Source organism: Eurosta solidaginis, chromosome 2 (genome assembly GCF_040869045.1).
Source record: "Eurosta solidaginis isolate ZX-2024a chromosome 2, ASM4086904v1, whole genome shotgun sequence".
Classification (NCBI taxonomy): Eukaryota; Metazoa; Arthropoda; class Insecta; order Diptera; family Tephritidae; genus Eurosta; species Eurosta solidaginis.
This window is the reverse complement of record NC_090320.1, coordinates 234,468,466-234,483,142: the sequence shown is the minus strand read 5'-3', so window position 1 is coordinate 234,483,142 and position 14,677 is coordinate 234,468,466. Positions and strand designations below refer to the sequence as shown.

Below are 14,677 nucleotides of genomic sequence, written 5' to 3'. Positions count from 1 at the left end.
GTGTCAGCTGACACGCCTTATCTTATGAATGTGCAATGTAAACGAAAACTCACCGACGTTCAACGCACGTACATACGTAGCCCGGAACGTAGACATAAAAACAATTTTGATATATTCCGTAAGAACGTGACAGCTGATCGCTCTCTCACTAGACAGATTTGCCCAGTAAACTTTTGTGCGATAATTTTTGACCGTTTGTAGTTTTATGCAAAAACACCTGATCAAATTTGAAATATTGTGAAAATAATTCGAAATAATTATGTAAAAGTGCAGATTATAAATATGTAATCTATTTATACGTATTTAATATTAATTCCAGCCTTTTACAACATCAGAAATTAAAATAGAAAAAGTTGATGGCATTGTGAATGATAACTAAGTGTGATATGCCTGACAGGATGTTCAATATGGCTACTTTTTAGCGCTTTGACAGGGTGTTCAATATGGCGGCGCCTATCTTCAGCGGGTGATAGAAAGAGTTACAGAATGAGACAGCGATAGTCAAATACAAATCAGGTGATCCAATCACTTTGGAATTGTGACGTCTATGCGGAAGATATCACACTTAGTTATGATTCACAATGTTAGCTGTAGTTACCCACCACAAATCACACACACAAGATTGCGCGTGAGGTGTTAAAAGACGCGTATTAATCTCGAGAACAATAATTCGAAGGCGGAAAAGAAACATTTTATCTCTGTCCGGAGATATTTGCAGTTGAAGTTGGCGATTTCCATGTGGTTGTTGTTGTGTTTGTACCCACAAAAAAAATTGTGCATCACCGTGGCGGTAGCCACACACCCGGACTTGGCATGGCGTAGCCTAGGGTTATTTTAATAAGCGCGGCCGAAGGCCGCCAACGCAGAACGGTGTTCTGCGCAAAAATACTATGGATCCGACCCCCGGTTTCGGAGGTACCCGCGGTCTTTTTTCGGTTTTTCGTTAATATCTTTTGAACGCGTTAAAATTTGTATTTTCCGCCTTCGGATTATTAATACTGATGTCAAGACGCGTCGTTTGACACCTCTATCGATATTTTTGGTAGCGTATTAGCAGTCGACCCCTCAACTAGACTATTACCAAAAAAATACCCGTCCTTATATGTTAATACACATCCAGACTATGCTCGCAAGGAGAGCACGGAGAGCACGGAGAGGGCATGGATTGAAATTTCAGAACATATGGGGTGGACAGGTGGGTAAATACGATTAATTTTAAATTTAATAACTTTGTTTCAATTTAAATCGTCTAGATAATGATGCACTTAGAATAAATGTGGACAGTACTACGCTTCCTGTAGAGCGTTCATACTGTATTCACTTACGGGTACAAAAGTAGTGCGTTATGATATGATATGGTCGTATGTATTCGACAAAACATTGTTGTAAATGCTGAGTTTATAATTGGGAAATTCAAAAGAGTGTCGTATTCGTAAAAAAAAGTTTACATTTTTAGTTCTTTCCTTGGTTCCAAAATTAAAACTTGATTAAAACGCGAATAAGAGACCCTGTGAATTTCCCAAATGCCTAGTTTGTTATAGACTATGCATGGTTGTACAAAGCTAGCTTAAGTGCTTGTCCGGTCCAATGTATAGGTGTCCGAGGCGAGACATTTGGTTTTCATTTGTAACCTCGCTATACCAGCATTGTCAACCTCACTTTCTAGCGGCGAATCCCGTTTCACTAACTGACTAAACTCTGGAGACCCCAAGCTCTTTATGGAACTTGGCGGTGGGGTAGGGAGGGATGGTCTGAAGGTTTAATGTGGCCATATAAATCGTTCCCGAGAAGGTCGGGCTAGTACCTAATGGTGCTGTGTTACCGGAGCGTACCGGATCCGTATCCGGCAAAGGACCATCACATCGATAACACTCCCCAAAGCCTTCGGGGAGTAACCTTATCGCCACAACAACAACAACAAACAGCATTCCCGAAGGATGACTTCCACAGCAGCCGTTTTCAAGTTTTATGAACAATTTTTGAAATATGGCCGAAAACTGTTTCTCGTATTCTAATTAGTATATATTTTTTAAATTTCTGTTTTTTTCAGTTCTCAATTGTAAAGAGAAGTGGCGTATCTATCGCAATGCTACAGTACGCTCCCTTAAAGAAGGAAAACGTTATTATCTCCATGAACATACAAAATTTGTGTTGAAATATGTTAAGCCATTTAAAGTTTTAAAAGACTTAGATATCAAAGAAGATATACCATATACAAGAATCGATCAAATCGAGGATACCAAAGATCATTTCGAAGATACGAAAGATCATTTCGAAGAAGTTTATACAACAGACAACATTTTTGATCCTTTAGTCGAAACACCAGATAAGCGCGAAATGCCTAAAGCAAAGAAAAATAAAAGGAAAACGAAGGCTGACAATAAAAGATACATTGCAGATACTGTGCACCAAAGCAAAAATCAGAAGGAAATGTTCTTTTTGAGCTTAATGCCGGATGTGGAAAAGTTAACGGATGAAAATTTTCTGCAGTTCCGTATTAACACAATTATTGATCTACAAAATTTTTTAATAAATCAGTCGCAAACCATCACAGATGTTAATCAAGATAGTTCTTAACCCTATTAGTTTTGCTGAAGTGTTATTGTATAGTATATGCAGACCTGTTAAATAATGATTATTTTTTTATGGTAATGACTAGCCTTTACCCGCGGCCCCGTCCGCAAGGAGAAATTTAAATATATGGGCTATTCGCGTTAGCCTGCTTATTATCTGTTTAAAATTTTGTTTTCTGTCTAATGCATTTTATTTTTGTAATTGAGTAAAAAAAAGAACCAAATGAGCTGATAACCTGATAGGATCCCAAATGATCCCGAAATTATACAGAAAAAGTTACGAAATGACCCCCACGATATCGCGGACGGATCCCGAAAACCATCCAGAAATGCCCCGAAAGGGTCTCCAAAAGTTCCCCGAATAGTCCAAAAAAAACCCGAAATGGCAGGGACACGATTCTAGACGTATCCAGAGAACCACACAGAAATGATCCCTGAAGGTGTTCCAAAATGATCCCGAAAAGGTTCCGAAATGACCCTGACGGGGTCCCGGGCGGATCTCAAAAACCATCCAGAAAATATCCAGGAAGGGTCCCTAAATTATCCCGACATACTCCAGAAAAAGTTCCGAAATGGCTCCGAGGGGATCCACGACGGATCCAGAAATGATCTCGGAAGGGTCCCCAAATGATCCCAAAATGGTCCCGAAATGACCCTGATGGATCCGGCAAACCATCAAGAAATTATGCCGAAAGGGTCCCAAAATGATCCCGAAATAATACAGAAAAAGTCACGAAACGACCCATAGAGGATCCCCAAATGATCCCGTATTAGCTCCGAAAAGGTCCCGAAATAACCCCAACGGGATCCCGGACAAATTCCGAAAACCATCCAGAAATGATGCCGGAAGGAATCCCAAATGATTCCGAAAAAGTCCCGCATTGATTCCGACGGGATCCCGAACGGATACCGAAAATCATCCAGAAGTGATGCTGGAAAGGTCCTCAAATGATCACCTAATAGTCCCGAAATGACCCTTAAGGGGTCATGGACGGATCCCATAAACCATACAGAAATGATCCCGATATAGTCCCGAAGAAGTCCCGAAATGACCCTGACGGGATCTCGAACGCACCCCTAAATGACCCTGACGGGATCCCGCACAGATCCCAAAAACCATCCAGAAATGATGCCGGAAGGGACACCAAATGATCCCGAAAAAGTCCCGCAATTATTACGACGGGATCCTGAACGGGTACCTTAAATCATCCAGAAGTGATGCCGAAAAGGTCCTCAAATGATCACCTAATAGTCCCAAAATGACCCTGACGGCATCCCGGACAGATCCCGAAATCCATCCAGAAATTATCTTGGGAGAGTCCCAAAATTATCCCGAAATAGTCTCGGAAAAGTTCAGAAATTACCCTGACTGGATCCCGGACGAATCCTGAAAGCCAATCTTAAATGATGCCGAAAAAGTCCCGAAATGACCCTGTTGGGACCCGGAAAGGATCCCGAAAACTAACCAGAAATGATGCCGGAAAGGTCCTCAAATGATCTCCCAATAGTTCCGAAAAGACCCTGACGGGATCCCGAATGGATTCCGACAACTATCCAGAAATGATACCGAAAGGGCCCGCAAATGATCCCGTATTAGTCGAGAAAAAGTCCCGAAATGACCCCGACGTGATGCCGGACGAATCCCAAAAACCACCCAGAAATGATGTCGGAAGGGACCCCAATGATCCCGAAAAAGTCCCGCAATTATTCCGACGGGATCCTGAACGGATACCGAAAACCATCCAGAAGTGATGCCGGAAAGGTCCTCAAATGCTCACCTAATAGTCCCAAAATGACCCTGACGGCATATCGGACAAATCCCGAAATCCATCCAGAAATGATCTTGGGAAGGTCCCAAAATGATCCCGAAATAGTCTCGGAAAAGTTCAGAAATTACCCTGACGGGTTCCCGGATGAATCCTGAAAGCCATCCTTAAATGATCCCGAAAAAGCCCTGAAATGACCCTGACGGGATGCCGAACGGATCCCGACAACTATCCAGAAATGATGCCGAAAGGGTCCGCAAATGATCCCGTATTAGTCGAGAAAAAGTCCCGAAATAATCCGGACGGAAATGATGCCGGTAGGTATCCCAAATGATCCCGAAATAATCCCGAAACAACCTCGTCGGCATCCCGGACGGATACCGAAAATTATCCAGAAATGATGCCGGAAAGGTCCACAAATGATCCCCTAATAGTCCCGAAATTACCCTGATGGGATCCCGGACGGATTCCGAAAACCATCCAGAAATGATGCGGAAAGGGTTCCCAAATGATCCCGTATTAGTCGCGAAAAAGTCCCGAAATGACCCCGACGGCATCCCGGACGGATCCCGAAAACCATCCAGAAATAATGCCGGAAGAGCCCCAAATGATCCCGAAAAGGTCCCCAAATAACCTCGACGAGATCCCGAAACGACCTCGTCGGCATCCCGGACGGATACCGAAAATTATCCAGAAATGATGCCGGAAAGGTTCACAAATGATCCCCTAATAGTCCCGAAATTACCCTGATGGGATCCCGAACGGATCCCGACAACTATCCAGAAATGATGCCGAAAGGGTCCGCAAATGATCCCGTATTAGTCGAGAAAAAGTCCCGAAATAATCCGGACGGGATCCCGGACGAATCCCAAAAACCATCCAGAAATGATGCCGGTAGGTATCCCAAATGATCCTGAAATAATCCCGAAACGACCTCGTCGGCATCCCGGACGGATACCGAAAATTATCCAGAAATGATGCCGGAAAGGTCCACAAATGATCACCTAATAGTCCCGAAATTACCCTGATGGGATCCCGGACGGATCCCGAAAACTATCCAGAAAAGATGTCGAAAGGGTCCCCAAATTATCCCTTATTAGTCGAGAAAAAGTCCCAAAATGACCCCGATGGGATCCCGGACGGATCCCGAAAACCATACACAAATGATTCCGGAAGAGCCCCCAAATGATCCCGAAAAAGTCCCCAAATGACCCCGACATACTCCAGAAAAAGTTCCGAAATGGCTCCGAGGGAATCAACGATGGATCGCGAAAACTATACAGAAATGATTCCGGAAGGATCCCAAAATGATCCCGAAATAGTCCGGAAATCACCCAGATGGGATCCCGCACAGATCCAGAAATGATCCCGGAAGGGTCCAAAAACTATCCCGGAAAAGTAACAAAAAATCCCGAAATGGCTCCTACGGCATCCCGGACGGATCCAGAAATGATCTCGGAAGGGTCCCCAAGTGATCCCAAGATAGTCCCGAAATGACCCTGATGGATCCGGCAAACCATCAAGAAATTATGCCGGAAGGGTCCCCAAATGATCCCGAAATAAAACAGAAAAAGTCACAAAACGACCCCTAGAGGATCCCCAAATGATCCCGTATTAGCCCCGAAAAAGAATGACCGTGACGGGATCCCGACAACTATCCAGAAATGATGCCGAAAGGGTCCGTAAATGATCCCGTATTAGTCGAGAAAAAGTCCCGAAATGACCACGACGGGATCCCGGACGAATCCCAAAAACCATCCAGAAATGATGCCGGTAGTTATCCCAAATGATCCCGAAATAGTCCCGGAATGACCTCGTCGGCATCCCGGACGGATCCCGAAAATTATCCAGAAATGATGCCGGAAAGGTTCCCAAATGATCCCCTAATAGTTCCGAAATTACCCTGATGGGATCCCGGATGGATGCCGAAAACCATCCAGAAATGATGCCGAAAGGGTTCCCAAATGATCCCGTATTAGTCGCGAAAAAGTCCCGAAATGACCCCGACGGGATCCCGAAAACCATCCAGAAATGATGCCGAAAGGGTTCCCAAATGATCCCGTATTAGTCGCGAAAAAGTCCCGAAATGACCCCGACGGGATCGCGGACGGATCCCGAAAACCATCCAGAAATGATGCCGGAAGAGCCCCAAAATGATCCCGAAAAAGTCCCCAAATGACCCCGACGAGATCCCGGACGGATCCCGAAAACCATCCAGAAATGATGCCGGAAGAGCCCCCAAATGATCCCGAAAAAGTCCCCAAATGACCCCGACGAGATCCCGGACGGATCCCGAAAACCATCCAGAAATGATGCCGGAAGAGCCCCCAAATGATCCCGAAAAAGTCCCCAAATGACCCCGACGAGATCCCGGACGGATCCCGAAAACCATCCAGAAATGATGCCGGAAGAGCCCCCAAATGATCCCGAAAAAGTCCCCAAATGACCCCGACGAGATCCCGGACGGATCCCCGGACGGATCCCGAAAACCTTCCAGAAATGATGCCGGAAGGGTCCCCACAGCATCGCGAAATAGTCCCGAAATGATTCCGGAATAGTCCCGAAAATGTCCCAAAATAACCCCGACGGGATCCCGGACGGATCCCGAAAACTATACAGGAATGATCCCGGAAGGGTCCCAAAATGCTCCCGAAATAGTCCTGAAAAAGTCCCGAAATTACGCCGGCGTAATCTCGGACCGATCCCGAAAACCATCCAGAAATGATCCCGGAAGGGTCTCGATATGACCCTTACGGGATTACAAATAAGGTGAAGCTAATTATAAAACCATGTTAATAAGGCAGCATGCGCATTGGAGCGAATAAAAAGTTACATAGAAACATACAGGTAAAGCTAATAAAAGCGTGCTAATAAAAACAATTCATGGAGGGCGGATGGCGGGAGTAGAGGAGAGGACCACTGATCGTTCCTCCAAAATTGTCTAGATCTCGTTCTGTATGTACCAGATAACAAAAACTATTGATTTTGAGCGTTGATTCAAACATATACACATGCGCATTATTACATTCACTAGCCTTTACCCGCGGCCCCGTCCGCAAGGAGAAATTTAAATATATGGGCTATTCGCGTTAGCCTGCTTATCAAGTTATCTGTTTAAAATTTTGTTTTCTGTCTAATGCATTTTATTTTTGTAATTGAGTAAAAAAAAGAACTAAATGAGCTGATAACCTGATAGGATCCCAAATGATCCCGAAATTATCCAGAAAAAGCTACGAAATGACCCCCACGTTATCGCGGACGGATCCCGAAAACCATCCAGAAATGCCCCGAAAGGGTCTCCAAAAGTTCCCGGAATAGTCCCAAAAAAACCAGAAATGACAACGACACGATTCTAGACGTATCCAGAGAACCACACAGAAATGATCCCTGAAGGTGTTCCGAAATGACCATGACTGGCTCCCATCCATAAAATATTCAGAGGGGTCCCTAAATTATCCCGACATACTTCAGAAAAAGTTCCGAAATGGCTCCGAGGGGATCCACGACGGATCGCGAAAACCATACAGAAATGAACCCAGAAGTGTCCCAAAATGATCCCGAAATAGTCCGGAAATGACCCAAATGGGATCCCGCACAGATCCAGAAATGATCCCGGAAGGGTCCAAAAACTATCCCGGAAAAGTAACAAAAAATCCCGAAATGGCTCCTACGGCATCCCGGACGGATCCAGAAATGATCTCGGAAGGGTCCCCAAATGATCCCAAAATGGTCCCGAAATGACCCTGATGGATCCGGCAAACCATCAAGAAATTATGCCGGAAGGGTCCCCAAATGATCCCGAAATAATACAGAAACAATCACAAAACGACCCCTAGAGGATCTCCAAATGATCCCGTATTAGCCCCGAAAAGGTCCCGAAATAACCCCGACGGGATCCCGGACAAATCCCGAAAACCATCCAGAAATAATGCCGGAAGAGATCCCAAATGATTCCGACAAAGTCCCGCATTGATTCCGACGGGATCCCGAACGGATACCGAAAATCATCCAGAAGTGATGCCGGAAAGGTCCTCAAATGATCACCTAATAGTCCCGAAATTACCCTTAAGGGGCCCTGGACGGATCCCGTGAACCATCCAGAAACGATCCCGATATAGTCCCGAAGAAGTCCCGAAATGACCATGACGGGAGCTCGAACGCATCCCTAAATGACCCTGACGGGATCCCGGACAGATCCTGAAATCCATCCAGAAATGATCTTCGGAGGGACCCCAAATGATCCCGAAAAAGTCCCGCAAGGAAAACCATCCAGAAGTGATGACGAAAAGGTCCTAAAATGATCACCTAATAGTCCCAAAATGACCCTGACGGCATCCCGGACAGATCCCGGAATCCATCCAGAAATGATCTTTGGGAGCGTCCCAAAATGATCCCGAAATAGTCTCGGAAAAGTCCAGAAATTACCCTGACGTGTTCCCGGACGAATCCTGAAAGCCATCCTTAAATGATCCCGAAAAAGTCCCGAAATGACCCTGACGGGATCCCGAAAGGATTCCGAAAACTATCCAGAAATGATGCCGAAAGAGTCCGCAAATGATCCCGTATTAGTCGAGAAAAAGTCCCGAAATGACCCCGACGGGATGCCGGACGAATCCCAAATACCATCCAGAAATGATGCCGGCAGAGCCCCCAAATGATCCCGAAAAAGTCCCCAAATGACCCCGACATACTCCAGAAAAAGTTCCGAAATGGCTCCGAGGGTATCCACGACGGATCGCGAAAACCATACAGAAATGATTCCGGAAGGATCCCAAAATGTTCCCGAAATAGTGCGGAGTTGACCCAGATGGGATCCCGCACAAATCCAAAAATGATCCCGGAGGGGTCCAAAAACTATCCCGGAAAAGTTACAAAAAATTCCGAAATGTCTCCTACGGCATCCCGGACGGATCCAGAAATGATCTCGGAAGGGTCCCCAAATGATCCCAAAATGACCCTGATGGATCCGGCAAACCATCATGAAATTATGCCGGAAGGGTCCCCAAATGATCCCGAAATAAAACAGAAAAAGTCACGAAACGACCCATAGAGGATCCCCAAATGATCCCGCATTAGCCCCGAAAAGGTCCCGAAATAACCCCGATGTGATCCCGGACAAATCCCGAAAACCATCCAGAAATGATGCCGGAAGGGATCCCAAATCATTCCGAAAAAGTCCCGCAATGATTCCGACGAGATCCCGAACGGATATTGAAAATCATCCAGAAGTGATGCCGGAAAGGTCCTCAAATGATCACCTAATAGTCCGGAAATGACCCTTAAGGGATCCTGGACGGATCCCGTAAACCATCCAGAAATGATCCCGATATAGTCCCGAAGAAGTCCCGAAAGGACCCTGACGGGATCTCGAACGCATCCCTAAATGACCCTGACGGGATCCCGGGCAGATCCCGAAATCTGTCCAGAAATGATCTTGGGAGGGACCCCAAATGATCCCGAAAAAGTCTCGGAAAAGTCCAGAAATTACACTGACGTGTTCCCGGATGAATCCTGAAAGCCATCCTTAAATGATCCCGAAAAAGTTCCGAAATGACCCTGACGGGACCCCGAAAGGATCCCGAAAACTATCCAGAAATGATGTCGGAAAGGTCCTCAAATGATCTCCTAATAGTTCCGAAATGACCCTGACGGCATCCGGACAGATCCCGAAATCCATCCAGAAATGATGCCGAAAGGGTCCGCAAATGATCCCGTATTAGTCGAGAAAAAGTCCCGCAATGACCTCGAAGGGATCCCGGACGACTCCCAAAAACCATCCAGAAATGATGCCGGTAGGTATCCCAAATGATCCCGAAATAATCCCGAAATGACCTCGTCGGCATCCCGGACGGATCCCGAAAATTATCCAGAAATGATGCCGGAAAGGTCCCCAAATGATCCCCTAATAGTCCCGATATTACCCTGATGGGATTCCGGACGGATCCCGAAAACCATGCCGAAAGGGTTCCCAAATGATCCCGTATTAGTCGCGAAAAAATCCCGAAATGACCCCGACGGGATCCCGGACGGATCCCGAAAACCATCCAGAAATGATGCCGGAAAGGTTCCCAAATGATCTCGTGTTAGCCGCGAAAAACTCCCGAAATGTCCCCGACGGGATCCCGGAATTATCCCGAAAACCATCCAGAAATGATGCCGGAAGAGCCCCCAAATGATCCCGAAAAGTCCTCAAATGACCCCGACGAGATCCCGGACGGATCCCAAAAACCATCCAGAAATGATGCCGGAAGAGCCCCCAAATGATCCCGAAAAAGTCCCAAAATGACCCCGACGAGATCCGGCACGGATCCCGAAAACCATCCAGAAATGATGCCGAAGGGGTTCTCAAATGATCCCGTATGAGTCGCCAAAAAGTCCCGAAATGACCCCGACGGGATCCCGAACGGATCCCGAAAACCATCCAGAAATGATGCCGGAAGAGCCCCAAATGATCCCGAAAAAGTCCCCAAATGACTCCGACGAGATCCCGGACGGATCCCGAAAAACCTCCAGAAATGATGCCGGAAGAGCCCCCAAATGATCCCGAAAAAGTCCCCAAATTACCCCGACGAGATCCCGGACGGATCCCGAAAACCATCCAGAAATGATGCCGAAAGGGTTCCCAAATGATCCCGTATTAGTCGCCAAAAAGTGCCGAAATGACCCCGACGGGATCCCGGACGGATCCCGAAAACCATCCAGAAATGATGCCGGAAGAGCCCCAAATGATCCCGGAAAAGTCCCCAAATGACTCCGACGAGATCCCGGACGGATCCCGAAAACCATCCAGAAATGATGCCGGAAGAGCACCCAAATGATCCCGAAAAAGTCCCCAAATTACCCCGACGGGATGCCGGACGAATCCCGAAGACCATCCAGAAATGATGCCTAAAGGGACCCAAAATAACTCCGAAAAAGTCCCGTAATGATCCCGGCAACCATCAAGAATTTATCTCTCGAAGGTACGCAAATGATCCCGAAAGTACCCCGACGGGATCCCGCAAACCATCCAGAAATGATGCCGGAAAGGTCCCCAAATGATCGCGAAATAATCCCGAAATGATTCCGGAATAGTCCCGAAAATGTCCCAAAATAACCCCGACGGGATCCCGAAAACTATACAGAAATTATGCCGGAAGGGTCCCAAAATGATCCCGAAATAGTCCCGAAAAAGTCCCGAAATTACCCCGGTGGGATCCCGGACCGATCCCGAAAACCATCCAGAAATGATCCCGGAAGGGTCTCCATATGAGGTGAAGCTAATTATAAAACCATGTTAATAAGGCAGCAGGCGCAGGAGCGAATGAAAAGTAACGTACAGGTAAAGTTAATAAAAGCGTGCTAATAAAAACAATTGAAGGAGGGCGGATGACGGGGGTAAAAGGAGAGGACCACTGATCGTTCCTCCAAAATTGTCTAGATCTCGATCTGTATGTGCCAGATACCAAAAACTATTGATTTAGGAGAAAATTTATATTGAGTTATAACAATTTATAGATTTTACACCAGAGTGGGTGATAAAGGGGTCAAGGGGCGGGGGGTGTCACTGCTTACTTTGTACGCCCTCGACTTATTTGACCCCTTGAGTCGTTGATATTGGTGAAGGCCAGTATACGTAAAGTTATAATGTGTAAAAATTATTAAAAAGTAATTGCTCGAAGAGGTCGTGGGACCCCAACCCCTCTTTCCATGTGCGAATAAAATTTCGCTAGTAGACTACTGCCTGTGTCCCATATTTCATCAAAATCCGTGTAGCCATTCTGGCGTGATTCAGTCGCAAAGACGAAAAAATATAATAATTAAATTATAACTGTTCCTAGGGGGCGGCGACCACGCCCCTTTTCAAAAATATATAGCTAGTAGATCCTTCTGGACTATTGGCTATATGTGTGCAAAATTTCATCCAAATCGGTCCAGCCGTTCTTGCGTGATTGAGTCACAAAGACAAACGTCTGGACAAACATCCAAACACCCAAACATCCAAACATCTTCACATCCAAACTTTGCCATTTATAATATATATTAGATTATATAAAATAATAGTGGTTTCATCCTTAAGTCAAGCTAATTTTTTTTTGTATCTAAAATTAATATATCCACTATATGGCTATGCACTGATTGTTTTGTAATCAAAGTTTATCATATTGTTCGTTTTATTTTAGTAATATTGGTTTCATATCATCGCCACTATGTGAGTGTTCTTCGTCCCATTTAGAGAGCTTTACCATAAATAAGCATTTTTTCGTTAATATATTTTGAACGATTCAAAATTTTTGTTTTCTGCCTTCGGACTATTAATACTGAGGTCAAGGTAAGTCTTTTAGGACACGTATTAACAGTCCACCGCTGTTATAGACTTTATATACGAGTATATATGTATATATATTCTTGGAAAATATCCAACCATGTCGAAAAAAATAAACAAACAAATATGTTTGGAATTTCCATTGTTAGTACTAAAAATATGGCTCACTTTGCATACGATAAAATTTTATAGATTCTAGACATAATCATATATTGTCTTGTCGTAAAGCAATACGCGGTTACATCTATAGACACGATAATTGGTAGGTGGGTATGTATGTATGTACCCATATACCTAGATAAGCGCTCACGATATACCGTTACATCCACTGATGTAATTGTATCATGGTTCAACTATATACAGGTTGGCTCATCTGTAAAACAACAAAATATGTCTGTTCAAATTGTCAAAATCTGTGTATTGGTGTTGGTGCGAATGGTATGGAATGGAAACATAAAACTTAGCAGTTTTTGTATGTGTAAGTAAAATGTTGCCAATGTGTTGGTTTCATTTTGAGTTTGCCATCTCCTTTTGACAATCCCTTCGACCATGGAATGACATAAATAAAATCAGCTGATGAGATGAGCCAACCTGTACATAATTGAACCATGACTTGTATGTACAAAATAATCAGTGCATAGCCATAACGTAATCCAAAATTGTGGATATACATATATATATTTTGGTTATACAAAATTGGCTTATGCGGCAGTTACCCACCGACGTGTGCCGTACGTAAGGACGTTTGTCGTACGAAGCACGTTTGACCGAACTCTCAAGCCCGTAGGAATCAATGTGTGCGTCTGTGTACATGTACATAACATATTTGTGTGTGTATTGTTTACAGATAAGCACTGTTGCCATTGACCATTTTGCATGTATGCTTATGGAAACATCAACATTTTCCAATTTAATTTTTGATATTGTAAAAGGCCGGAATACATATTAAATAAGTATAAATAGATTAAATATTTATAATCAGCACTTTTACATAATTATTTCGAATTATTTCCACAATTTTTCAAACTTTAATTAGGCTTTTTTGCATAAAATTGCAAACGGTAACAAATTAGCGCACAAAAGTTTACTAGGCAACTCTGTCTAGTGAAAGAGCGATCAGCTGACACGTTCTTACGGAAAAAATCAAAATTGTTTTGATTTCTACGTTCCGGGCTACGTACGTACGGGCGTTGCACGTCGGTGAGTTTTCGTTTACATTGCACACTCATCAGATAGGTCGTGTCAGCTGACACGTTTTTGGTACGTACGTTCGTGAGTAACTGCCGCATAATGCGGAACGTAGAAATCAAAACAATTTTGATTTTTTCCGTACGAACGTGTCAGATGATCACTCTCTCACTAGACAAAGTTGCCTAGTAAACTTTTGTAGGCTAATTTTTAACAGTTTGCAATTTTATGCAAAAACACCTAATTAAAGTTTGTAAAATTGTGAAAATAATTCGAAACAATTATGTAAAAGTGCTGATTATAAATATGCAATCTATTTATACTTATTTAATATGTATTCCGACCTTTTACAATATCAAAAATTAAATTGGAAAAAGTTGATGTTTCCATAAGCATGCATGCAAACTGGCCAATGGCAACAGTGCTTTGTTGTAAACAATACACACACAAATATGTTATGTACATGTACACAGAGGCACACATTGATTCCTACGGGCTTGAGAGTTCGGTCAAACGTGCTTCGTACCACAAACGTCCGTACGTACGGCACACGTCGGTAGGTAACTGCCGCATTAGACTTAAGGATGAAACCATAAAGGATTGTTGCTAAATGAAAGCTTTTGGACGTCAACCTATGGATCCAACATTTTTTTACATATTGTCTGGGTAATTAGAAAAAGCGCCGCTTTCGATCCCACATTGTTTAATAAAATGAGTGTAGTAAAATATGCAGATGTATGTATACTTACCGGAGAATATGTTTGAATCAACGCTCATATAATATTCGCCCTATATGTTGCATGTACATATATATTCGCCTCGGTAAGCGCTTACGATTTACTATT

The 14,677-nt window shown here is 44.2% G+C and overlaps 1 protein-coding gene across 1 annotated transcript in view; it reads left to right on the top strand.

Annotated features, from left to right (window-relative positions):
* LOC137240705 (uncharacterized) overlaps positions 1-2,740 on the top strand; it is a 41,502-nt gene extending 38,762 nt beyond the window's left edge. Inside the window, exon 2 of the mRNA XM_067767302.1 lies at positions 2,051-2,740. Within this exon, the coding sequence (XP_067623403.1) occupies positions 2,051-2,577 (527 nt within the window). The 3' untranslated portion in view covers positions 2,578-2,740. The remainder of the gene's footprint in view (positions 1-2,050) is intronic.
* The last annotated feature ends 11,937 nt before the right edge of the window (positions 2,741-14,677 follow it).